Below are 25,257 nucleotides of genomic sequence, written 5' to 3'. Positions count from 1 at the left end.
TTGAAGTTAAGCTTTTGCAGACAGGAGGGTCCTTGAAATTAGGCTTTTGTAGACAGAAAGCTAAAGTACAACATCATTAATATTGTAGTGGCACCTTTTATTGTCCGAAAAATAGCCACGTTTATTGGCACTGCTGTTAAAAGCATACAATTTTTCTGCAGGCTGTCACAGGCACTGAATAACAAGAAATACAAAACATTCGGAGACATTGGATTCGTTACGGCTATTGTGAGAAAGTTGAACAGCTTGCACTGGAAAATTGATCGTTTTCTTTTGTAAAAAGTTAGAGCATAACACTGCCTAGTGAGAGAACTTATGACGCCAACAAGCAACGAATCTAACTTCAAGGGGAACTTTGCATCGCGCCGCAGGCGCTAAGCGAATACCACAATTTATTCACCTTCAACGAAGGAGCGACTCGCCATCAAAATCAATGGGACTAGACGGTAGACGGTGGCCATGATCTTTTTGAAACACGAATCTCATTTGAAACAAAAACAAATTACTTATAAGAAAAAAATAACGATCGATTGGAAACATCCACGCGTTCGCCTTGCACACATAAACAGATGCTCTGGACTTGAACACGGAAAAGCAACAACCTTTTCCCATTTTTAAACAAATACGGACGCGATTCTTAGGCCCTACTATGTAGTATCGCTCCAGCCAATCACATGTAACTACTCCTTATCATTTCCAAAAACCTTATTCATCAGTGTCACCAAACCACCATGTTTTCAAAGCACCGGAAAAACGAGCAGGCTTTTTCTAGATTTATAGCTTTAGTATTGATGCAATCACAGTTTTTTAATCATATAACATGAACAAATCAGGAAACTTAACGTATCAACACGACAAAACACTATTTTGCGTGGCTTATCTTCAGAATCAGACAAATCCCACAGATTCTTCATTTTTTTTTATACATCATTTTATAGATTGGATAGACATTGATGCGCTGATCAAACAGCATAACGTGGTCACAATAAGCTGCGTCGAATATATTTTGTGACGTCACCGCATGCAGTGGAGTACGGGAGGAGACCGGATCCTTGACGGACTCTCAGTTGCCTTCCACTAACATCACCAGAGCCCTTTTGTAGTCGCCAGAAGTCTCTCCCTGGAAAAGTTAAGAACGAGCGTTAAAAAAAAAAATATGACTTGCTCAGGCGTACGCTGTGCTAGAAGGAATGAAACCAAGTTTCATTGGGAAAGAAGCAAATATTTCGGTTACCGGATGCGTTCCTTTTAGATTGAGAATAGAACCGATTCCAATTGGTACCTACTGTACTAAGTACCGGTTTCACTTACACTATTTCCCTTTTTTGATAAAACATCGTTTCCCACAACTGGACCCCATTACAGTTGTAAACATCACCCATCCTTGCTCCCCCTCACTCACCGAAATATCCTTTTCCATGGCGTGCCCGTATCTCCGCAGGTATTCCTGCTTGATGTTGGCCAGGTCGTACTCTGACCGAGACACGATGAGACGAATCAGGTCCGAATCGCGGGTGCCCGCTCCGCTCATAGTATCCTTGATACGCTCCGCGTAGTAGGCCGGGCGGTTTAGCGAACTCTTCACTGTTGGAGGTTGGGGGGATGAATTTAGTTGACAAGGCGGTCTGACGGTCGCAAAGTAAAATATGAATGAATGAACGAACGAATGAACGAATGCATAGTTACACAAATGAGGAATGGGCGAGTACCGCATCCACCATCTGAAGCTACCTGCTTCCTTATCTAGCAAATGCACGAAAGAAAGAGTTAATAAACGAACGAAAAATTGACCACACTATTCTTGTTTTTTTATGATTCGAATTCAAACCCTTCTTTGTATTGTACATCTCCCAACAAACTTCTTTCCAGATGCGCACAAAACGACCTGCAGTGAAATCCCTTCGGCCCCGACCCTCATATAAAACCCTTTCGCCCCAAGACCACACAAGATCACCAAGAAGATAACAGCCCGATTCCTTTCTAAATGCCCCAATAAAAAAAACACTAAGGCCAACAGGACTTCCTCTCTTCACCATATGCACAGGTCACTTACAGACAGCCAGCAGCGCCTGACGGTAATCGCCGCTGGTCTCCGACTTTACAGCATCCAGCAGAGTCTTCTTGGATATATTCTCGTACTCTGCCATTATGGCGTGAAGCTGGGCGGGGCTCTGCGTGGCGACAATCACGGTGAAGGCTTCCTCGTCCGTGCCAGTCTTCTTCTCACCTGGGAGAGAGCGAGACAGAGGAGTTTGAGTCAGGGAAGGGAGTCAGAGTGAGCTGGGGAGTCAAAGCGTGGCCCAGGGAGTCCGAACAGAAAGCGAGCTAGAGCGGGAATAAGAGGCAGTGCAAGAGCTATGGAGCCAAAACTGAATGTGAGATAGAGTTAAGGAGTTAAAACGTGAGGTAGGGAGCAAAACAAAATGAGGGTAAAGTTGGAGCGTAAATTAGGGAGTTAGAGCGTAAATAGGAGCATACTTTGGGCCAGAGAGTCAGAGCATGGCTAATGTAACGGGATAAAGTCTGGTAAAAGAGGAAATACTCGAGTGTTGTGAGAATAAAGGGCGATGGGAAGCGAGATGGAGAGTCCGTGATGTTGGCCAAATTGATTTGCGAAGAAAGGAGCGTCAGTAAACTCATCCTTCACTATGATTGTTTGGTTTTGCTTATTCGACACTATTTGTCAATCATTCGCTACCAGTAGCTTCTAAGTTCAAATACGCTCACGATATCAGGCAGTGCTTACCAGCCTTGTAGAGAGCCATAGCCTGGTTTGCTGCCTTGGCCTTATCAACCTGGTTGGATTCGTCGCGGTTCGCCTGAAACAGAAACAGTAGAAGCGTGCAAAAGAGCATGCGCAACAGCATGAAACAGATGAACGATAAGGCGTGTCACGCGTCAGATGATCGCTAAAATAAGACACCCCAGTTGACTCTAAAAAAGCCAGCAAGTTTGACTGTTTGCCGAAAATGCAGACAGCGATTTCTCAAAGATCATTAGATTTATGCGTTGTAATATTGTCACTGCAACAGTAAACACAACCTTTCATTCAAAACGTAAACATTCATTGGTGAATGGTCTCACCTGAAGCAGGGCAGTAAGCAATAATTTGAAATTATGACTGGATTCTTTCCGCACGGAATCCTCCAACGATTTACCGTACACTGAAATGAGAAATACATTGTATCAGAAGTCAAAGCCAGAACTTTCATTTGAATCAATAACAGGTGTATTCAAAAAAGCAATGCAAACATCTGTGAAATGCATTGAGAATTCTAACGATGCTGGTTTATCTTAGGGATGCCAATTTATCTACCATTCTATAGAATGTAAAATAACATGAAAGAAATAACAAGGAACATCAGCCACAAAAAAATAACTATTCACACCTGAAATGGTACTGATAAGGCTATGCTCTTGCGATGTAGAATTTGTAGAAACTTTAAGTAGTATCACCTCTGCTACACATCAATAATACAATCATATTTGCCCCAAGTAATGTAGTTATTCTCTTTCTCAAGTTACCCCTGTATCTCACTGTTAGCATACGCCGCCTTGATGCCGTTAATCTCTGCGTTAGTGTGTGTGCAAAGCGTCTCAAACAGGGTATCTTCGTCTGTCCCCGCGCCCGACATCGCCGAGTGAAGCTGCTGCGCCAGAAACTCGTACGGCGGCATCATCATCGCCAGGATCACGTCCTCGAAGTCGCCGCCCAGCTCCGACTTCAGGTCCTTCAGCAGGTCCTACCGGTGGTGGGAGGCGGGGCGGGGAGTGTCGTGATGTAATGAGATGATGAAATGGTTTGAATTGAGGGGTAGCATTTTTGAGGCAAGACTAGTGACTACTGTGTACCTATGTAGTTGTACCATATCCACTCAAAGTATTTCACAATCCGTTCATCACATCTCTGATTCATTACTTCATTCTCGTTGCGTTGCATTCTCACGCATCTCATTCCTTCACCCCTTTGGCTAATTTCAGTACACACATTCTCTCATCACCAGACACACCTTTCCCTCTTCTATCCCCTCTCCCCACCCGACCCTTCTATCCCTCTTCCTTTCAGTTTCCTCCTTACCCGTCCATAGCCCGACTTGTAGGCAATCGTGATCTGCTGCCGCTGGGCGTTACTTCTCTTACACAACACATCAATGATGGCCTGCTCATTGGTACCGAACCCCTTCATCGCCTTGCGAAGTTTGCTGGCATCTTCAGCGGCGTCGAAACCGGGCGCTGGCCGGATGGTGCCGTGGGTCTGAAACAGGCGCCGGATTCAGATTTACAGATATTCGGCGGAAGATCAGCAATAATACACATAACACAATACACATGTAGTTTTACAGCCGCTCGGTAGTAATAAAAAAATAACGAAATGACTAATATAAATAAAAAGGAGAAAAAACTGTTGGTAGGTAGATAGGCGTGGAGTTGAATCGGGGCGAGTTATTACGAGCGAGCGAGCGCAGCGAGCGAAGTGAGTCTTTTCAATATAACGGAAAAATCTCAGTATGAGCGGCCCGGCCCGGCCCGGCCCGGCCTGTAACGCTTTTGAGAGGCTTATATCTCAGCAACCGCTGGACCGATTGGCCTGCGGTCTTTTTTGTTGGGTAGCCCCATCCCTTCTACCCCGTAATTGACTACGTTTGATACATCGCATTGACCGTCGTGGCACGTGCCACGTGAAAAGTCAAGGGTCTTCAAGCTGTTTTGCAAAAGTAGTGATTTTGAGAGGCTCATATCTCAGCAGCCGCTTGGGCGATTTACTTGCGGTGATTTTTGTAGGGTAGCAGCATCCCTTCTACCCAAAATAGGATACTCTCGATGTATGTGGGTCACCCCCAGTGCACGTGCAAAATACAACAATAAGAGGTGCCAAATTTGTTCTCATTTCAGTAACTCGGTAATTACTGGGGCGATTTCGCTGAAACTTGGCATACAGGTAGGCACCCACCAGGCAATGCATTCCCATGCGTTGCGGTTAGGGTGCTACTGCACGTGCGCACGTGCAGGGGGCGTTTCCAGATCTCGAGAACGGCTGGGCCGATTGCGCTCAAATTTGGTACACGGTTGGGGACCAGTTAGTAGGGTGCCGTGCAAAAGTCATTTTGGACCCCGTTTGCACGTGCGCACGTGCAGAATGCCGCTTCCAAATCTCAGGAACGGCTGGGCCGATTGCGTTCAAATTTGGCACACCGCTAGCGACCGGTTAGAAGGGTGCTTTGCACAAGCCCGTTGGAAGCACCCGCTCGCCCTTCCGCACGTGCAGGGCTCACTATCTCGCTCGCTCGTTCTTCGCCCAAAAGGCGTTTTACTGGTATGTAGTATACGTGCGCCAACATTGGAACATGGCGCAGTAATTGATAAGAGCTTAGGACAAGTATGGCGCCATCCACACATGGCGCAGTAAACTTGCCTAATTAATTCATTCCGAATAGTCATTTTTACTGAATGTGAGCCAGATTTTCTCCCCTCTGCTGAAGTCGGGTGCTTAAGAAGTGCTTAAAGAAGTTGCATGCATAACTTCAGGCTTGGCCTCAATGAAAGGCTTGAATCTACTTAAAAGGCTAAAATAAGAACACCTATCAATGTAATAACCAGGTTTCAGTTTGAAGATGAAATAATTCTTTCCAAGGCCATCTATAGAAGGTACAGTCACTCCCCCGCCGACCAATCAGAGACAGATCCTGAGTGACGTCACCCCTGATGCTCGCAAGGGGTACTCCGTTCCTTTACCTACAACGTAAAAATGACCAACTTTCTTGAAGATTATTGATGGCATTCTACGCCTACTGCTCAACCGTTGATGTCAATGGAAAGACCAACTAATTTTCTAGCGACAAAAAAAAAACAGCAATATGCTAAGAAATGGCCGGTTTTGAAGATATAGACGATTTAAAAACCCTCTGCAGTAGCAGGAAAGCAAAGTAAAAACGCATCGAGCTTATATTTTTACTATGAATAAATCATTTTTCAGTAAGATTTTAGATAAGATATCGATTTAATAAACAACTTTATTACAATTTTTTTATTATTTGTAACTTTATTTCAAATAATATTTTCAAAAATGGCAGCTGTTGGCAAGTAGCTTGGAAACCGGAAACGATTGTAGCGCACCGCGCCATTATTGTCCTGAGGCCCCCTTATGATGTCATCAAAAGTGGAGTGACATGGGCCTGACTCTTTCCTTCCATACCCCGGGGCGGATGTGACAAAAATGATTTGATCGCTCAGCCGATTATGAGGTCAGAAATTACTAGTAGCCAGTGCGCAATTTCACTCGTATCGAGGCGATTTTCACTGCAACACACCCCGCCTACGTCAGCAGTCGTGGTCAAAACAGGACCTTATCCACAACCGGCATCCGTGCGACAGTCCTTAACAACACATAACGCGTGACGTCATTGCTGTTGATGTACGATCACTGACGCCAGCCGATCAAACACCAGGATGTGATTAAAAAAATGTCAAAAGTTCAACTTCGGGTGACCTTTTCATCAATAAATGCTGCAGCCTCAATAAGAAATAAATATTATATTTTTGGAAATGTCATCGGTCAAACAGAGGCGCAGCTAAAGTGTGAAGTCGGTACCGCTAAACGACGGCTCTGGTAAGGTAAACAAGGGGGTTGTAGCGTCGCCTCGGTAAGGGACTACACTAGCGCTTATAGTGGAACGGACCAGGGACTAGGACTATGTATTGCATCGGTCAACAACAAATCTAGCGTATGAAGGGGTGGAGAAAAATCGGCTGGACCTGACATCAAAAACAGCTTAAACTTTTATAGGTAGATGTTTGTTTTGCAAACAAACCTCTTCCGGTCGGACCATACACAAGTCCGTCGGGCAGCAGGTACCCGGCGTATTGTTGTCGGGGAGAAGCCTTTCACAATAACAATTTGGTATTCAAGACCAGCAGAGGTAAAAAAGAACTTAACATTAACCCTCGCCCGTATTGGTGTTTTTCCAGCCGCGAACGTATAAGGGAGGGGGGGGGGTCCGTTGGAGCCCCCTTGCCGTTTCGCCCCTGATCGAGCTAGAGCTTCGCGGAAAAAAACGAGCGTGTTGCCCGTAACGAGAGGAAGCCGATGATACCCAATTTTAAGGTCCTGGGTCATCGGTTGACCTTCCAGGTCAGGTCAACCACCCAAAAGTCGGGAAAATGGGGACCTGCTAGAAAGTTGTAAAGCGTGGCTGCTATGGGGTTTTTCGGGGTGCTGATCACGAATATCATGTTAGTTTTGATCACAGATGATGTCTTCATTCATTTAGGCCAGGTCGGGTCAGATCAGGTCAGGACTCAGGTCAACCAGTAAGGGTATTCGTAGTAGGTGGCAATCGCCTCTGACAGCTTCGTAACATGTTACGAAGGCACCAAAACTACTTCGTAAATGTTCATATGGTTGCTAAATTCGAATTCAGCTCCTAAAACTGGCCTAGAAACATGTACACTCGAAAAAGTGAACCGAGGTCATCCAAGGTCAATGACCTGACCTGACCTTCCGGTGACCATGACACCCACCCTAATGCATGGGAGCAACATCATATCCCATGTTTGAACGCTTAAAACCACGAAAAGACTGCAAACGCGCCGCTAATGCGAGCCGACATATGCCGAAGCGCGATTCCGGGCAAACATGGTCTCGAAAAGTAGGTTACAGGTCAAAGGTCATTCAGGTCAGGGTCATGAAAATTTCAGGGTAGGTGTAAAATTGATTAACGCGAGGGTACTGAAAGTTTCGTCGCGATCGGCCGCTTTTTACGCGAGTTATTCGCGAAAAACCGAGGGGGGGGGGGTCCGTTCGACCCCCCCCCCCCTATGCGGGCGAGGGTTAAAGAATCTCCTAAAAGATTCGTACCTCTCTCTTGCACAGTGGCGTAAGAAATACGGTAAAGCAAGTGGGTGTATGTCCCATGGGCCAAAACATTCAATATAAACAAAATGTGCCATAAGTTTACATATGGCTTCATAAATCGCACAGCAAAGTGCGAATAATAAAAGTGAATTCTATTCCAACCGCGAGAGCTCTGTCTACGAAAAGTACATCTCAAAGCATAAGTGAGGAGGAGAATATCGCTGGACAAAAGCGCTAAGATACGTCTCCGAAGCTACCCGTCTACCATAAGGAGTAAGGACCCGGACAAGGTAGCAGTAAGCAGGCCAAAAGGCTGGGAGACAGAAGGCTTCGGGGCATCATGGGAAACGGTCAGAGATATCAGGAGCCCAGAAGTACCCAGAGACCCTGAGACATCCCAACGCTTATAAAAGGCACAGGTAAATCCAATCCAAGGCCAATGTCAATCTTGGGCAAATGTCATCCGTAACACAATCTAAGAGTTTGACTCTTTCGGAATTCGTAGTTTGCGCCCACAAGTCTTGTATCTCATCTCACCCTTCCCTAATTATAAGCCGTACCCATTACATTCCCAACCCTACCACAACGTTATGCAAGACAACAAAAATAGCATCGAGGCCACTCTCCCCGCATCCATCCCTTGTATCCAACGTCCTACCCCATGAGTGGGATGACAGTATGTTGGCCCCGGTCCAAATGGAAGACCCATGGGCGGGTGGGGGAGGGGCGGGCCAACAAAAACCAGTCTGCAGTCAGCTGCTGCACCCCCGGCCCCTCCTCCCTCCCTCCAGCCGGCCGGCCGGCCGGCCGGCCGAGCGTCGCTCGCGCTCAGAGGGCGTGGCTTGCTCCAGCCGGCCTTCGGGTTCTACCTCCCCCACCGGGTCCTGATATCACTCACACTGACCTGTGCCATAATCGGAGGATCGAATCCCGCTGGGGTCGGACTTTTATCACTATCACGGCGCCTCGTCACCTCACAGAGCCCCACTTCACAGCGTTACCCAGTAGCAACTCTCTCCAGCGCACCCAGCCCCGTCGGCGGCGCAGATGCCAATTCGCAGAAGCGAGTGAACGGGCGCTGGCTTCGGTCGAGCCAGGCTCTGGCATTGGACGCGGCCCGACAGTGTAGCAGCGCGTAGTCGTGTGCAAATGACGTCATACTTGGTGATGTCATGGGCGAGACGTGGGCTTGGCATAACGTCAAGAGTTAGAAACGTGAGGGTGGCCGTGTGAGATCAGGGCAGTAGGCCCTTAGTAATATATTAATTAGGCAAGTATGCATAGGCGGATCCAAAAAGGCTGTTTCGGACACTGCGAGGGGCATAGGCATACCCCCGACAACTTCCCTCAAAATTCGAGGAAAAAAAGCATCGGATTCGGAATTCGGATTTCTTACGCACTGCTGTACAGATATGTGCGTAGATCCGAGAAAATGGATCTGGGATCTGATCCCACGGATCCTGATCTCGGATCCGTCGGGATCATAGATCCTCATTTACTTTTTATCAACTTAGAAATCACAGAAAGTCACTCATTTCTAAGTTGCTAAAAAGTGCATTGCAAGTGCTAGGTTGATAAAGTGCATAAAATCTCACAAAGAGATTTTATGTGATTGCACATCATAATACATAGTTTTGTGGCACAATTATTGACATAGCAACACTTGGAAACCTGGCTTCAAATATTGTGCATGGTGGAATCCACTCATCATAGATCCACGTTCTTGGTTTATAGTCAGATCCCATGAGATCATAGATCCAGATTAAATTTAACTATCACACCGGACCCGGTGGGATCATTGATCCTAACCTGCAGTTTGCTTCTTCGAGATCCACTGAGATCATAGATCAATCACTCAGATCCATGCACATATGTGCTGTTGTGCATCAGGAGACTTTCAAGCTTTGTAAGCTTTTCCTCTTGAAAGTTGCTAAATTTTCTTTCTATTCTAGCCAACACACTTAAGTTTCATCGATTCCGGTCGCTGCCAGGGGGCATTAGCCCCAAATGCCCATCCCCTTGGATCCGCCAGTGCACGTATGATATATACACTATACTGATATCGTTGCGTGCAACGTGCAAACAAATTTATTATAGATTAGGTTTAGTTGAGCAAGGATTGGTACCTACCAAAAGTAAAAGGGAAAAATAACAAGTGGAGCATATTAACAATAACATATTTCAAATTTTACACACAAATGTCCGCCGAGTCCCTACCTTATATTAGACTGACCTTATCCAGGTAGTTTGTGTTGCTGGAGTGGTATGGATCTCCTTTTCCACCCCTGGATGATCCCAGCTGCGGGCTGACATTCGCTCCCTGAAGGGGATAGTTGGTGCCAAGACCCGGATATCCGCCCGGTTGACTTGGATATCCGCTTGGCTGACTTGGATAGCCACCAGCCTGACTTGGGTATCCACCTGGCTGACTTGGGTATCCACCTGGTTGACTTGGGTATCCACCTGGCTGACCTGGATAACCCCCTGGCTGGCTTGGTTGTGTGCCTGTTTGACTTGGATATCCACCTGGCTGTCCTGGATAACCCCCTGGCTGGCTTCGTTGTCCGCCTGGTTGACTTGGATATCCACCTGGCTGACCTGGATAACCCCCTGGCTGGATTGGTTGTCCGCCTGGTTGACTTGGATATCCGCCAGGCTGGCTTGGTTGTCCGCCAGGTTGACTTGGATATCCACCCGGCTGGCTCGGATTTCCACTTGAAGGTGCAGGAGGATATCCGCCTCCAGGGGCTGGAAATCCAGGCTGTGGGCTTGGATATCCAGGCTGTGGATTCGGATAGCCAGGCCCCTGACCTGGAATGCTCGGTTGCTGTGGAGGATTTCCTACTCCTTGAGGTGGATATCCGGGCTGAGGGTATCCACCTGCCGCTGGTTGTTGTCCAGGATATCCACCTGACGCTGGTTGTTGTCCAGGATAGCCAGCTCCTTGACCAGGATATCCACCACCTTGACCTGGATATCCACCTCCTTGACCTGGATAGCCTGGCTGTTGTGGCGGATATCCCGCCGGCTGGCTAGGGTATCCCGGAGCACCGCCCGGGGCTGGGTATCCCGGATAACCCGGATTTCCCGGATACGGATTGCCCTGTCGATCAAAATAATAACAAAAAATAAGCATTCTATTTCTGGCAATCGAGTACCTACATATAGGCTTCATAACGTAAAGAAATATAAGCGCAAGAGGCAAACAACATTCGGAAACTATGTAAATCATTCAACTTAAAGGCAAATTGTGGAAGTAAAAATAAAGAAAAGCTTAACCCGCGAGTTGCTGGGGGGGGCGTTAAACGCCCCCACTTTTTTCGCCGGGCCATAGCATAAAAACGGCGCGCCGCAGGCGCGCCAAATTTTGGGTACCTGTAGGGAATTGATTGAAGTTTATTGTGACAAAGTTTAAAAAAAAATCGGTCGGAAATTTTTTGAGATATCAATGTTTTAGTGACGTCATGATTTCTGAGTTTTCGACCAAAAACGGCATATGTTCAAAAAATCATATAAAATCACAGAATAGACATCCAGACATGCCGTAAACGCCATTAGACTGCCAATACCATGAACAATCAAATGGCTATCTTCGATTATTGATTATCGCTCCGCATTTTCCAAAATCTCGAACTGAATCTCGGCAATTTCTCGTGCCTACTTCACGACCATGATACATGCATTTTTTAAATTCAACTTTTTGAGCCAAACACGTACACATATGATAAAATGAATGCCACCATCGTGTTCTACGCCCCAAATTACCCATAAAACATGTGTCACAGGCTGCAAATTTCAGTTTTGATTTTCAGGGATATTTGCCTACCCGGTTGACCTGACCTTGACCCTGACCTATGCTTGACTGACCCCTACATGGAGCTGACACTCTTGTAGGCCTTTTATGATGGATTGTGCACCGTTTTGACAGAGTTTATGACGAGAGGCGCCCATTGCGAAGTCCTGAAGTCCATGCTACTGAAAGCCCGATTTCAGGTGTTTGACCTGACCTTGACCCGACCTGTGACCTCAAAATTCAACTTTAAAGTACTCATCTGAAGCGTCTCGTCGCGTTCTTTCGTTTGCCGCCTCGTGCGTTTCGCTGCGCCTATTCGTTCTCGAGTTATCGGCTGGGGGCGTTTAACGCCCCCCCCCCCCCCCAGCAAACGGTGGGTGGCGAAATACCCCAGCAACTGCCGGGTTAAAATAGACTTCCTTCACAAAGTTCGTTAGTGGGTTGGCATTCTCGATATGCATTTGCATGTCTCCGTCAGTGTCATAAAAAACTGACGAGTCGTATCAATCCTTCATCTCACTCTGAGAAAGTATTGAAGTGATGATAGATATATAGTTATCGAAAGCTCCAACGAACTAACCAACTTCGAGGAGAAAGTCCACATTACAAATTCCTGGTATTCAAAACATGCCCAGAAACTACAGATATTTTCTTACGGCAGCGACATATAGGCAAATAGAACCAGGAAGGTTTCACAATTCACAGGTATGAAAGGTCACCTCACGACATACGGCAGTCCACAGTCACTCATATTTAACATTTTTCCGTGCTATCCAAATATCCTCACATTGTCATGTAACCCTACATAAGAACGAGAACATCCGATGTTCTCGTTCATCGTCGGATTGCCTATGTTCAGCATCGGCAAAGGGCAACCATGTATCCCGTTACCCTTTCAATATACAAGCATAACGTATCACTCATTGCTCCCGCCCGATCACTCAAGATCCTCGTATCCCCGTATCAACCATCACAAACGCATTACCTATCACAATGAATCCCCAGTTCCCCCAATTACTCCGGGATCCCGTATAACACACGTACCGTATTCGGCGGGGCGCCCGGATACCCGGACTGACCGGGGGCCGGATACTGCTGGTATCCACCCCCGGGTCCGTACGGGTTGTGACTCATCCTGGATACCGGATCCCGCTCCTGGCGAAAACAGAATGGACACTTCAGACGGTCAAGGTGGAAACCAAGGGAGGGTTGCCGCCTGGGGAAGGGACAAGGGTAAATAAAATATCTACAAAAAAAAACCATAAGCGTACATCAAAAGCACTCAACACACCCAACATTGCTATGCTGTCATAGGGGCACTTGAAAAGTTGACTTGCCCCAGGTGACAACACGGGCGTCGGCAAACATTAATCCTTTGGCTTTGGCGCGGCGCCTATGGTTGCTCAACCTCCTCTTTACATTGGCCACCACGGGAACCGCTGCCATTGCTGCAAGGTCAGTAGGAGCTGAACGGGTAGTGCAGCCAAGAAAGTGCCCGAGTGGCTCCTCGCTGCACTAAATGTTTATTTCATTATGTCTCACGTCTAAGGTCAGGCCGATGCGATATCATTGCCGCCTCGTTGCTGGCCCGTTGGCTGTTTACAAATTCACCGGTCAGTCACAGCTTCAGTCTGCTATGCCATGTCTGTGACCCGCAGTGCTGGCATGGGGGTCGGAGACGAAGTCGGAGTCAGTCAGAATCGACATTTATGTCCGGAGTCGGAGTCGGTTTTTGGAAACCAGAGTCAGAGTCAGAGTCATCGAAAACCCATCGACTATGCACTATGCAGCCATCCTGACAGTCCTGACTCCTGACTAGAGATGTCAATCGGATACCAACTTTTTGGTATACCGATACCAAACCGATACCAACTTGGTATTTGGTATTTGAATCGTAACGTGTTTGGTATTTTGTTGGTATCATGAACCCTCACTAATGTATAAGAGGCTAAGAAATCGGTAAAGAAGTTGGTATTTCCCTCATTTTCCCAAGTCGGTTTGGTTTCGGTATTTCCCCATGGTTTTGGTTGGTATTTGGTTTGGTATCGGTATTCCGATTTTCCGTAATTAACCCGCGCCCTGCTGGGGGGGGTGTTTGAACACCCCCCCTTGTGGTTTTTCGCGAATATCTCAAAAACGGCGGCGCGGAGCGCCACCGTTTTTGGTACACCTTATCATACATCAATTCTACACATGTTGTGAAAATTTCAGACCAAGGTCATTCAAGGTCAGGTCACCAGGTCACTTGAAGTGACCTCACCTCATAAAAAGTTTCAATGTCTGTCATAGCTACACCGAGTGACCGATCGCTTTGAAACTTTCAGCGATTGCTAAGAGCAATAGCATTTACAAAATGTATATCTCAGAATTTTGATATCGATGACCTAAGGTCAGGTCAATTTTGCGACCTCCCCATTATAAGTCAATGGGAGAAAATTGAAATGCGCCTCTTTTGGATGAAAGACATTATAAACACTCCCAAACACCGAATTACAAGTGGTTTAGACACACTGAACATGAAAATGGTGTCCGTGACCCTTGTTTATGCCCTGAGGTCATCTTAGGTCACGAATGGTATCTAACAGTTTTTCGCAAATAACTTTTGATAGAGGCATGCTACAGCGATGAAAACGCCTTAGATGTGTTCAGCTCGACGATACGGATCGACTGATATGCAACATGACCCTTTCCGGTCAGGTCATGACCTTGACCTGAGGTCAAATTTTCAAGTTGACCTTTCAAGGTCAAGTTATAGTTCATTCGATGCGTCTTGACGAGAGGAACACGATGCCGGTAAAAGTAAGCTCGTACAGGGCTTGGGTCAAAAGTTATTGCAGAAAAACTGTTTCCAAAAAAATCGGCTATTTTTGCAGTTTTTGCCCCCTGCAGGCAAAACCGTTGACGTTAGGTCAAATCTGAGAGTATTACTCAGAAAGGGCGTTAATAGGGCTATCGAATGCGCTTTTCCGCGGCGCTGTAGCTCTATTGGTTCCCGAGTTATGCGTTGGCTTCTTGGAAATTTTCGCCATTCGACCTGGAAATCGGCGAAATTTTGCCTTCAATGACCTCTGGTGACCTGACCTTTGACCTGACCAAAAAATTGACCGAAGTGATTTCGTCATTATTTTTGACGCTCTTTCGAACGCCGCCTTCCGCGTATCGCTACGTGGCCCAGGAGCCGAGTTACAAGGGGGGGGGGTGTTCAAACACCCCCCCCCCAGCAGGGCGTGGAAATCCAGGACCCCCAGCCGGGCGCGGGTTAACATCACCTACTCCTGATCCTCAGTGCTGGAGCAAGTGAGCCCGTTCCTGGCACCCGCTGGTACCCGCATCAACGTCGTATATGCACAGGTGGCCTCGCGAATCGTGATAAACAGGGCTGGTGCGGAGTCCAGAGGCGCACCTAGGCACGCGATTGGGGAAGGTCACTGAAATATCTAAGACTAAAATTTGATTGTCTAGTGCGTTCTAATTAATCACGTATCGGGTAGTCTCCCTTTGCCGTCTCACCGCTGAGCATGACACAGTCAGAGCCGTCCAGAACTGCGTTGGCGACGTCAGAAACCGACGTCGTATAATGAAATCAAAACAGAGAAATCGTAGGTAATGCGTCGTTGTACCCTCCTGCCTCCTTATAGTCGAGCATCGGGCACTATTGTGTTGTAACAATTACGTGGAAAGGAAAGTTTATTCCACCATTGAGATTTGCGAGTAGGTATGTCATACAAACCAGCCATTTCGGGCCTGAATGCTATCAGACAGACACGACTACGAGCCACAGACATGTTAGTAGGAAGCCAGACGGCGTAAGCCGGGCGGGCCCCGCCCCCTACCCTGCCGACCCGACGCCTTCCCCGCACCCTCCCCCTAGTCAGCTGATAGCGCAAATACGGGTCCTCGAGAGTCGAGAGATGCGAGCTTTACATACTTACGGCGGGATTAGAGGCAGGGTGACACAAAAATCTCGTTCGTTTCTGCACCAATCTTCAACACTTCCGATGGCTACCACAGTCACGGGGCACGACATGATAACGGGAATCACGAGAATGCTGATAGCCAAGATAAACAAGCAAGTAAAGGCACTACGTGTCAGCGGACGCTCGGTAGAGAGGGCGCTGCCGCCGACGGCCGAACTGACATACCTGGCTGTATTTGAGACTGCAAAAAGAACCAAAGGTGCTGGTTCACTCCATTTTGCCGGAAGCTCGTAGTATTGCACTTCCGCGCTAAGAACAATCACCGGGTCCCACCGATGGCCGTCCAAGTCTCGAGCAACTGCCCGAATCTGGCCCTGACGGAAACCGAAATAAGCAGTAGCTCGGAAACTTTCGCCAGATGGCAGGAGCTTACTGCTTCGCATTCGCAAGCCTCGTGATCGCGCGAAAACTTCTGCTTTATGAGAATTTCTTTGAATGAGGTGTGCGTTTGTAATAACAGCACTAGAAATACATCACAAAATGTTGACCCAAGGAATCAAAACTTCCTATCAAGATAAGCGCGAAATAAGCACCGGTAGACGGTGAAGCCTTGAAAATGTGATGGATTTGAGTGCGACTTCGCTGAATCGCAAATCGAAATTAAAAGATATGCCGATGATTGCCTCTAGCTGATCTGAGTACAGCAGGGGCGGGCAAACTTTTGGGAGCGCGGGCCGGGTGTTGCATTTGTGAGCAACTGGGGGGCCGGAGTGCTAAGCTCGCCAGAGTTTCGTTTGTCAATGACTTAAATGGTCAATGGATGCTATGTTGCTATGACGCGACTGACCAACGACGGGCAATGACTGGCTCAGACAGAGACAAATACTTATAGTAACACTTACAAACGAATGACTTTTGACCCATGACAACCATACTAAAAATCAAGTCTGCTTATGTAAAATGCACAGTGCACACACACACACACACACACTAGGAATCATAGGTCTCGCGGGCCGGATTGCAATGCTGGCTGCCTATCCAGGCCACGGGCCGGACGCCGGAGCTTGGCGGGCCGCATCCGGCCCGCGGGCCGGACTTTGCCCGCCCCTGGAGTACAGAATAACCCAAACCGGAAGTAGAAAGTCACGGAAACTAACAGGTAAGCGAGCCCCTGGGTACATGTTTGAGTGATGATCCTGCCAGTACGAGTGCGGGTCCCACCTAAATGTGTGATTTGGTACTGGTATATCGCATTGGAGGTCAATGGGACGGGAGATACCTCATTCAATCCTGCCCCTATCTCAAGAAACAGGATTTCCTTTGCGCATCCCTACTCGTCGTTTCGGTGGTTTTGAAGGTGACCCCCACGCGGCGGCTTATGTCTTCATGGTCACCAGTCGCCCTCATATAAGTCTACTCAGAAGAGTAGACGCGACGAAAAATAAACAGCTGACTGGACGTGCGCCAACGGGTAACTGAGTATACATTCTACTGAAAACGTTTGAACGTCAGTTTCCGGTAGACGATCCCTTTGCTATGATGTACCATCAGCTGTTTCGCTTCACGTGAACCGGTCGTGTTGTCAAGTGGTACTTTTCCGCAATTCGTCCTTTTGGCTCGCGTCCCCGTCGGTGACAGTTGACCTGACTCTAAACATCCTCTTTTGGTGAGTAGAAGTTGCATAATTTATGATTCATGTTGTGATAGGTCACTGAGTTGTATTGTGTTAAGATTATGAAGATGGCCATTGGTCCAGATTCTTTTTTTGGCCTAATAATGGTGCTTGAAAATTGATGCACTTCTTCTATGTCTTTGAAATAGGTATGTTTTATCTCTCTTAGATCAATATTAGATTATTGTGTGAGTTATGGACATGTAATTTTGTTTTAATACTATCTCTGGGCTTGCATTTGGTACCCACCTGCTTTGTGAGAAGAGATACTGATACCGAGAGAAGAGATAGAAGGTTTTCAACAAATTATGAAAGACTCTTGTTACAATTGGATTTTTTTTTCATAATGACCATCAGATTTGTTTTTAAGAGCCCTGAATATTCCTCCGTATGGAAATCAAACTGGAGGATTTTCTTGTTTTTGTATGTTGGAAAGAAGCTCTCGTAAAAGTAGATTTCCTTGCAAGTTTCTATGTGAGCTTGGTTATTGTGCACAGAAGTTGAAGTTGATTTGGTTCTGATTGATAACCTATTGCCACCTAAATTTAATGTAGGGAATTGCCCATTTTTAGCTCTCTTTTCAAAACAAGACAATTTCAATTTCAGTCTAGCGCTAGATGTCCATCAATCTTTTCCTCCTGGTGGTAAATCTGATGATTGATGTTTGTTTGCTGAATGACGAAAAATGGCCTTTGAATGAAGGTGTAGATGTTTTCTTACACTGATTTTATGTTACATATAGTCTGGCAAACCTAAGAAAGAACGGAGTAAGAGTTAAAGCGCCTGAATCACTTTGCACATGTTTTGAGCACTTGAAATGTATGGCTTGGAGAAAGTAGTGTGAAAAGTTGTGAGAGAAATTATGCTCTCACAATATAGATGCACATCCATCAATGACTGCAACACTTAAAATCCATTTCTTCTTAGGTTTGCCAGACTATAGCTTTGCTTTTTCATTATGGTGGTGTTATTGAAGGGAAACGAGACAGCTCAGGTTTGGTGACACAGCTGTATCTTAGGTTAATTTTTAACACCAGCAAGGTGATATAAGCTGGGCATAGAGACAGTCTAATAGGAATATGTATATCTACCTTTGATAATGTCTTTAATTCAAGTTAGCATTTCAATACAGCAAGCATACCTACCAGGGATGCGGAGCCGTGGAAATTTCAGACGGCTCCGACTCCGGCTCCGGCTCCGGAGAAAAAAATCGGCTCCGGCTCCGGCTCCGGCTCCGGGTGAAATGTCATGGCGGCTCCGGCTCCGGCTCCGGCTCCGAGTAAAATGATCCGGCTCCGGCGGCTCCGGCTCCGGCGGCTCCGGCTCCGGCTTCTACCAAGTAGGGTAGTGTGGGGTAATTTGAGCATATTTTTACGTCTTCTCCCTTGTACCAACTTCCAGCTCAACCCTGGATGAAGAAAAACTGTTTCAGTAGCGCATGTGTCACTTGCTTTTACCATGCAAGCCTCATTTTTGGACGAGCCGAGCATACCTTGAATAGCATAGCATCACTTCTCCACCAAGTCACGGTGTGTTCAAATTACCCCACGGTGGGGCAATTTGAACACACTGCCTTTACCTGCCATAAAAACGATAGTCTCGCCAGCACCGATGCATTGTTTGACCCATAAACGAATAGGTAGAGCAATTCTAAACATACCTTCATTTGAAAATCAACACAGCAACAAAAATAACAGTTGCAGAGTATCGATATCTGCACGCTGCACACAGGTCAGTTGAAAGAATTCGCCTCTCTTCAATTAACAGGACGTCTATCATCTCCGTTCGATAAAAACTCTACCAAACCTTACTTCATCTGTTATAGTGGTGCCAATCGGAACCTGGACATTCGGAGTTCCGATTCTTTATTATGTCCAATTCGGAATTGATTGCACAAAGGTAGGTATAGTAGTCTGGACAACATTGGACGATGGCCTGCCACACTTGAGCATTTTTATCAAGTAATCGTGCGTAGCATTGCTTGGCGAATGGAAAGCTTGTTAAGCTCTCAATGTAATGAACACTTTTCGGCTGGTAAAATTACGTGATAAGCAATATAAATGACGGTTTTGAGTGTTGATAGCTGCATAATTTTCGGACATATTTGGACAAATAGTTGACTTTAACATTTTTGGACGGAAAATCAACGAAAATGCCGGGCATTAGACGGAAATTAGACGTAAATTTTCGAAAACTGGCATCACTTATCTGCTACTGCTTTGGGTCGAAAATATTGGCAAAAAAAAACTGGGAGAGCTGTTTTTTCGGAGCTATCCCTGTTTTCATTGAAATTCTCACACTATGTTCAAATTACCCCACACAAAAAGTTATTTTGCCATTTTCAAAAACAGGGTTCAAAAGCAAATTTCTTGGATTGAAGACACTGATTAGGTCATTGTACAACAAAAGCTGTTACGTATTAGGCACTAGCAATGCAAGATTTTGCGCTACAATGAAGTTGCAATGACGTGTTGTTAGGCGTTTATCCTTGCGAAATTATTTTTTACACTGTGCGTCAACATCTTCATTCCCTGAAACTTTAAACCCCGTTCATATGATAGCCCTTTTAGTTACGATAATTTCTCTCATTGGTCTTATTGTCATGCCACTTATGGATTTTCCGTAATTTTGTGTTATTCACACTATGTTCAAATTGCCCCACATGTTCAAATTACCTCACCCTACCCTACATCCCCTATGCGATCAATTAAATACGGGTGGAATACCACATTTTGAATACCACATTGTTTTACGCCTTGAAGGTGGTGGCAGCATTGCTTTGAATGCGAGGCGAGGTGTAACCGTGTATGCGAACACTGAAGGTAGAGAACACTGACCAGGACCTCGACGGTCCCTACTGTCAAACCGAACTAGGTAAATAATTGTTTCCTCTAAAGAAAAGGAGCCGGAGTCGCCCCCTTTTTTGACGGCTCCGGCTCCGGCTCCGGCTCCGGGCTACATTGTTTCACGGCTCCGGCTCCGGCTCCGGCTCCGGGCAAAATATGCCGGCTCCGGCGGCTCCGGCTCCGGCTCCGGCTCCGGCTCCGCATCCCTGATACCTACTGTTTTTCTTCTTTAATAAATATGATTCTGAGAAGAGAACATTCTTAAAGGAAGACTGCCACCTTCAAAAAGTTTTCTCAGATCGGCCTATGATTTATTCCCTGGACAAAACAAAATTTTAGAATTCACCTGACAAAGTATCACGTGAATCGCGAAAAAAATGTCGATTATCATACAATTATCAATCGGTTAATGTCTAGCGACAATGTTTACACATCACTAGACTTCAAGGTCATAAGATTATTACATTTTATTTGAAAAAGTAAGGTATTTTATGATTTACTAATATATGATTTCATAAGAAATTGGCCATGTTTAATTTATTTTGCATTTAAGTTCGTAAAACATTTTTAAAAATCATGGCTCATTTGGAATGGGTCTGGCCCATGTTAAACCCCATTTCCCACACTTTTTTGGAAAAAATGAACTACTGAATATATAAGTTTAACTTTTATTTTGACACTCCAAAATTCTTCTCTGATCTCGAAACAATCAAAGTTTTGACATATATTTACCAAAAGATAAGAAAATTCGTGTTTCAAAGTTATCGATAAACAGTAGAGATGTCGGTTTTCTTGGACTAAAAAAATGGCATCAAACTGAACTTTGGTCTCCGATTTCTCGCAAACGGGTTCGAATTTCGGAAAACCGACTTCAGTCTGGGACATAGGTGGCTCAGCTCTAGTGAAAACCGTTTTATGGAAAAAAGGTGGCAGTCTACCTTTAAGGGTACCAGATACGTCATATCTCTCTCTGCCTTCCAAATTCTTATTGTGTGATGCAATTTTTTACACTTGCTGCACAGTGGTTAGGTACATTTATTTTTTGAACTGTAGTCATAAGAAATGATGAGGTTAAAGGCTATGAGAACTGGTTTGATTTTACATGTTTATCTTATTTGTTCCCCAAAATGTGAAGATAGTGTGGTGTAAGTTAGGATGCAGTGTTCTAGTGTACCTACCCACTTAATTTTTTTTTGCAAATTCTGTGTCTACTGCAATCTCTGTAGCATCTTTGGGATGTGGCCATATGGGCCATGCTTACCATGCATTTACAATGTGGATGCAAAGCATGCAAGTGGTGAAGATATCATTATTATGTTATTTTTCCAACAAGTGCAAACTTGGGCCTAGTTATGTTGAGGACTTCTGGTATATCATACCCTATATCACCCTGCATGATGCAGATGGACATTTGACTATTTCCCAAACTTTGCACTGTGTTGCAGACTGAATATCGGTTACCACCATGTCTAACATCAAGCCCGTCGAGTCGGCCAATACGCTCCTGGAGCACACGGCCTCTCTCGATGTGGACCTGGCGCCGCAGAGCATCCGCAAGACTGGCATCGTCTGCACCATCGGACCCGTCACCCGCTCCGTCGAGAAGCTGGTCGAGCTGATGGAGACTGGCATGAACATCGCTCGCATGAACTTCTCCCACGGCACTCACGAATACCATGCCGAGACGATGGGCAACGTGCGGAAGGCTGCCGAAGTCCTTAGCCAGAAGACGGGACGCCCTGCGGTCGTCGGCATTGCTCTGGATACCAAGGGACCCGAGATCCGCACGGGTCTGCTGGAGGGAGGCGCCTCGGCTGAGGTGGAGCTCGTGACTGGGGAGAAGATCAAGCTGACCACTGACCAGTCATTCTATGAGAAGTGTAGCAAGGAGGTGCTGTTTGTTGACTACGTCAACATTACGAAAGTGCTGAAGCTGGGTAGCAGGGTGTACGTCGACGACGGCCTCATCTCCCTGATCGCGCGTGACATCGGACCTGACTTCGTCATGTGCGAGATCGAGAACGGCGGCATGCTGGGCTCCAAGAAGGGCGTCAACCTGCCCGGTACGCCGGTCGACCTGCCGGCCGTCTCTGAGAAGGACCGTGGTGATCTGCTCCTCGGAGTCGAGCAGGGCGTCGACATGGTCTTCGCCTCGTTCATCCGTGACGCAGCCGGCGTGCGTGAGATCCGCAAGGTCCTCGGCGAAAAGGGAAAGAAGATCCTCATCATTTCCAAGATTGAGAACCACCAGGGCATCGTCAACATGGACGAGATCATTGCCGAGTCCGACGGTGTCATGGTTGCCCGTGGTGACATGGGTATTGAGATCCCCGCTGAGAAGGTGTTCGTCGCCCAGAAGGCGCTTATCTCTCGCTGCAACATGGCCGGCAAGCCGGTCATCTGCGCCACCCAGATGCTGGAGTCCATGGTGAAGAAGCCCCGCCCGACCCGCGCTGAGGTTTCTGACGTCGCCAACGCAGTTCTGGATGGCTCTGACTGTGTCATGCTCAGCGGTGAGACGGCAAAGGGAGACTACCCGATGCAGTGCGTCTCCATGATGGACCGCGTCTGCCGGGAGGCGGAGGCTGCTGTCTGGCACCAGAGCTTCTACGACGACCAGGCGAGGCTGGTGGGCAAGGCGGACCACACGCACTCCGTGTCGCTGGCGGCCGTCGGGGCGGCCATCAAACTGCACGCGGCTGCCATCATTGTGCTGACCACGTCTGGAAAGACGGCCCACCTGCTCTCAAAGTGAGTATGTGAGAAAAGCTCCATAAACAAGGCGGGCTCTGGGGATCAGGGTGGACTATCACTCCCAGTGAGTGGTTGTGCTTTCATTTGTAGGCGTTATCTTTTTTCAGTCGCCTTCACTCACTTCTTCACTTACTGACAAGATTAAATGTATTTACTGTGTTAAGTGTGGGTGTTAAACAACTTGGCATTGGCTGATGTAATATTATTCAATTTTGTCCAGTTCAATCAGGTTAACAGTTGCGTCAATCTATTGAATGTTTCATCAGATCAATGATTTTATTAAGATCTTACAACCTCATTTAAATTTGACCTCTCATTTGTATTTCACGTACAAAGTTCGTTTCGTATCGACGTTCGAAAACGAGTCCAAAACATTCAAACTACCAGCTCAGCTAACACCCTTCCTCTCCCCGGCAGGTACCGCCCGCGCTGCCCGATCGTGGCGGTGACGCGTTTCCCTCAGGTGGCTCGCCAGTGCCACCTGTACCGCGGTATCTTCCCGTTGATCCACACCCCGGAGCGTGTGCCTGACTGGCTACAGGACGTCGAGGCTCGCGTCCAGTCTGCCATCGGCTACGGAAAGGGACAGCGCTTCATCAACACTGGAGACCCGGTCGTCATCATCACTGGATGGCAGTCGGGGTCGGGCTTCACCAATACCATGCGCGTGATCTACGCCTAGAGGTCACGAGGATTGGCGCAGGTGCGTAGGTGTCTGGTGGGTGTGGGCGTTGGTGGGGTTACCAGGTTAGGACGATAGTGGGTGTGAGATTCGTGAAGGTTAGTGAAAGAGGGTGATGCATGAAGTCTGCTTGGTGATAGCCTCATTGAAATTCGTCCTTGTGGGAGTTTCATCATGAATATCACTCTGTTGATGGAAGGCCAGAGTAATATGAGACCAGTGCTTCTTCGATTGATGGAGATAATTTTTCCCCGCGCTCGCCCAATCCATCTTTCGGACAGGCCCCGCCATCCCCGCACCCCCTCGACACCCACCGCCATTATGCACAGTCGCCTAGGGCCCACCCTAGTGCTAGACGCCAGTGTTGACGCGCAACCAAAGCGCTCGCACGGCCACAGGTTTATTATTTTTGATGTAGTGGCGAACTTCGATGTCTGGATGGTTCGCCGTGGCCTCGCATTGTCGGACAAAAAAATCTTGCACAGGCGTGCTACCCCGAATTCGTAGAATATTCTATCCCATGTTTCTTGGGGGGGGGGGGGAGGGGCATTGGTGTTGCAGTGTAAACAAGCAATCCTGTGCATTTGATTTCGGACGTGTAATGCGTTGCTAGTGATTGAAGTTGCGACATTTCAATGAAAGGCCTATAACTAGTCCAACAAGTGATATCAAAACTTTTCCTGTTATTTGTCATAATACAAAATTCGTAACTTTATTTGATGGATGTTATTTCTCTCTCGCTCTTGTCGTATGTATTGCTTGCGGGATTGAAAGTTGACTCAATTGCGTATGTTATTCGTACCAAACGGCGCTGTGCGAATATTGTTTATCGACTTTGGAGTTTCGTATAATTTCTTGGACTACGTTTTTTTAAAAGGTGCGCCGAAAAATTGGGGTATCGATTCCCTATTTTCTCGGTAGTAAGCCACAATGATTTGTTACGCTTTGTTTTCATTATGGGATCAGTTTTGCAGAAATATGCGATTTATCGCCGCTGGGCAGGCTGGGTCCGCCCGTCACCATTGTAGTCCGATTTGTGAGCTCCGCTGTCCTGCTGTATGGTCCAAGTTGTGATGTGCTGCTCCTAGCTGGATAATACACCCTCTTCTCTGTCATCCGCCTGTTAAGGGTACTATTTGGGCGGGGGATTTGTGCGAGAGGAAAGGCTTACTCGCAACTTGTCTTTCTCTTGTAGGGTTTAGCAGCATACTAGTTTTACAGTTAATTACATGGTTTAAACGCACATCAGGTTATTTTCCGACACGAAGTTTTTCAACCATTTGAGGTTTTCCCGATGTGCCATCAAAACAAGGTGCATTTGAAAATCGCGATATTTTATTCTCATGCCATGCTTGCCCGTCATACGAAACAACATTGCAATATAGAAACGGTATATCGTCTACATATCTACCCGTGCAAAGTTGGTTCCAACATCGTTTCAAAACATGATTCGTGCATCGCCGATATTCAGGACAAGTGGGAATACAAGTTACTATTTTCCAAGTTTCATCAGCTATGCTTTGACATCCCAACCGACAGTTAATGCCACAGCACTCATGTCACTTGCAGATAGAAATGATTCACTGAGCGAAAACAATGTGCCTATTCAACAAGAATGCCGCACTGATAATTGCTGCGTGACAATGGCCTATCATTCCAAAATAGCAGACCCTTTATTTTCCCAAAGTGGATGTTTCTCGAGGCTCAATGAAACAGCTTGTTTTGCTAGGTGACGAGGGTA

General features: G+C 46.7%; 2 protein-coding genes across 9 annotated transcripts; one reads left to right on the top strand and one right to left on the bottom strand.

Moving 5' to 3' along the window:
* Window positions 1-80: 80 nt before the first annotated feature.
* On the bottom strand, window positions 81-15,948 carry LOC122368943 (annexin-B12-like). Of its 6 annotated transcripts, XM_043343273.1 has the most exons (11): window positions 15,788-15,943; window positions 12,690-12,800; window positions 10,763-10,955; window positions 10,086-10,732; window positions 4,079-4,255; window positions 3,539-3,743; window positions 3,085-3,164; window positions 2,747-2,819; window positions 2,054-2,227; window positions 1,403-1,584; window positions 81-1,120 (listed from the first exon to the last, which is right to left on the bottom strand). In XM_043343273.1, the coding sequence occupies exons 2-11, from the start codon at window positions 12,777-12,779 to the stop codon at window positions 1,064-1,066; spliced, it is 1,878 nt and encodes a 625-aa protein (XP_043199208.1). In that variant the 5' UTR covers window positions 12,780-12,800; window positions 15,788-15,943; the 3' UTR covers window positions 81-1,063. The 6 variants fall into 6 exon arrangements, with proteins under 6 accessions (XP_043199208.1, XP_043199205.1, XP_043199207.1 ...); XM_043343270.1 differs by having other exon boundaries at window positions 10,086-10,955; XM_043343272.1 differs by lacking the exon at window positions 15,788-15,943 and adding an exon at window positions 15,578-15,768 and having other exon boundaries at window positions 10,086-10,955.
* A 611-nt stretch (window positions 15,949-16,559) lies between these two features.
* Window positions 16,560-24,631, top strand: LOC122368942 (pyruvate kinase-like). 3 transcript variants are annotated; one of them, XM_043343268.1, is made up of 3 exons: window positions 16,560-16,721; window positions 21,526-22,831; window positions 23,252-24,631. In XM_043343268.1, the coding sequence occupies exons 2-3, from the start codon at window positions 21,546-21,548 to the stop codon at window positions 23,514-23,516; spliced, it is 1,551 nt and encodes a 516-aa protein (XP_043199203.1). In that variant the 5' UTR covers window positions 16,560-16,721; window positions 21,526-21,545; the 3' UTR covers window positions 23,517-24,631. The 3 variants fall into 3 exon arrangements, with proteins under 3 accessions (XP_043199203.1, XP_043199202.1, XP_043199204.1); XM_043343267.1 differs by lacking the exon at window positions 16,560-16,721 and adding an exon at window positions 17,053-17,228; XM_043343269.1 differs by lacking the exon at window positions 16,560-16,721 and adding an exon at window positions 17,258-17,383.
* The last annotated feature ends 626 nt before the right edge of the window (window positions 24,632-25,257 follow it).

The sequence above is a fragment of the Amphibalanus amphitrite genome, unplaced genomic scaffold (assembly GCF_019059575.1).
Source record: "Amphibalanus amphitrite isolate SeventyFive unplaced genomic scaffold, NRLGWU_Aamphi_draft 000991F_arrow, whole genome shotgun sequence".
NCBI classification, from domain to species: Eukaryota; Metazoa; Arthropoda; class Thecostraca; order Balanomorpha; family Balanidae; genus Amphibalanus; species Amphibalanus amphitrite.
The sequence above is the reverse complement of the archived record's forward strand: the minus strand, read 5'-3'. Positions and strand labels throughout refer to the sequence as shown.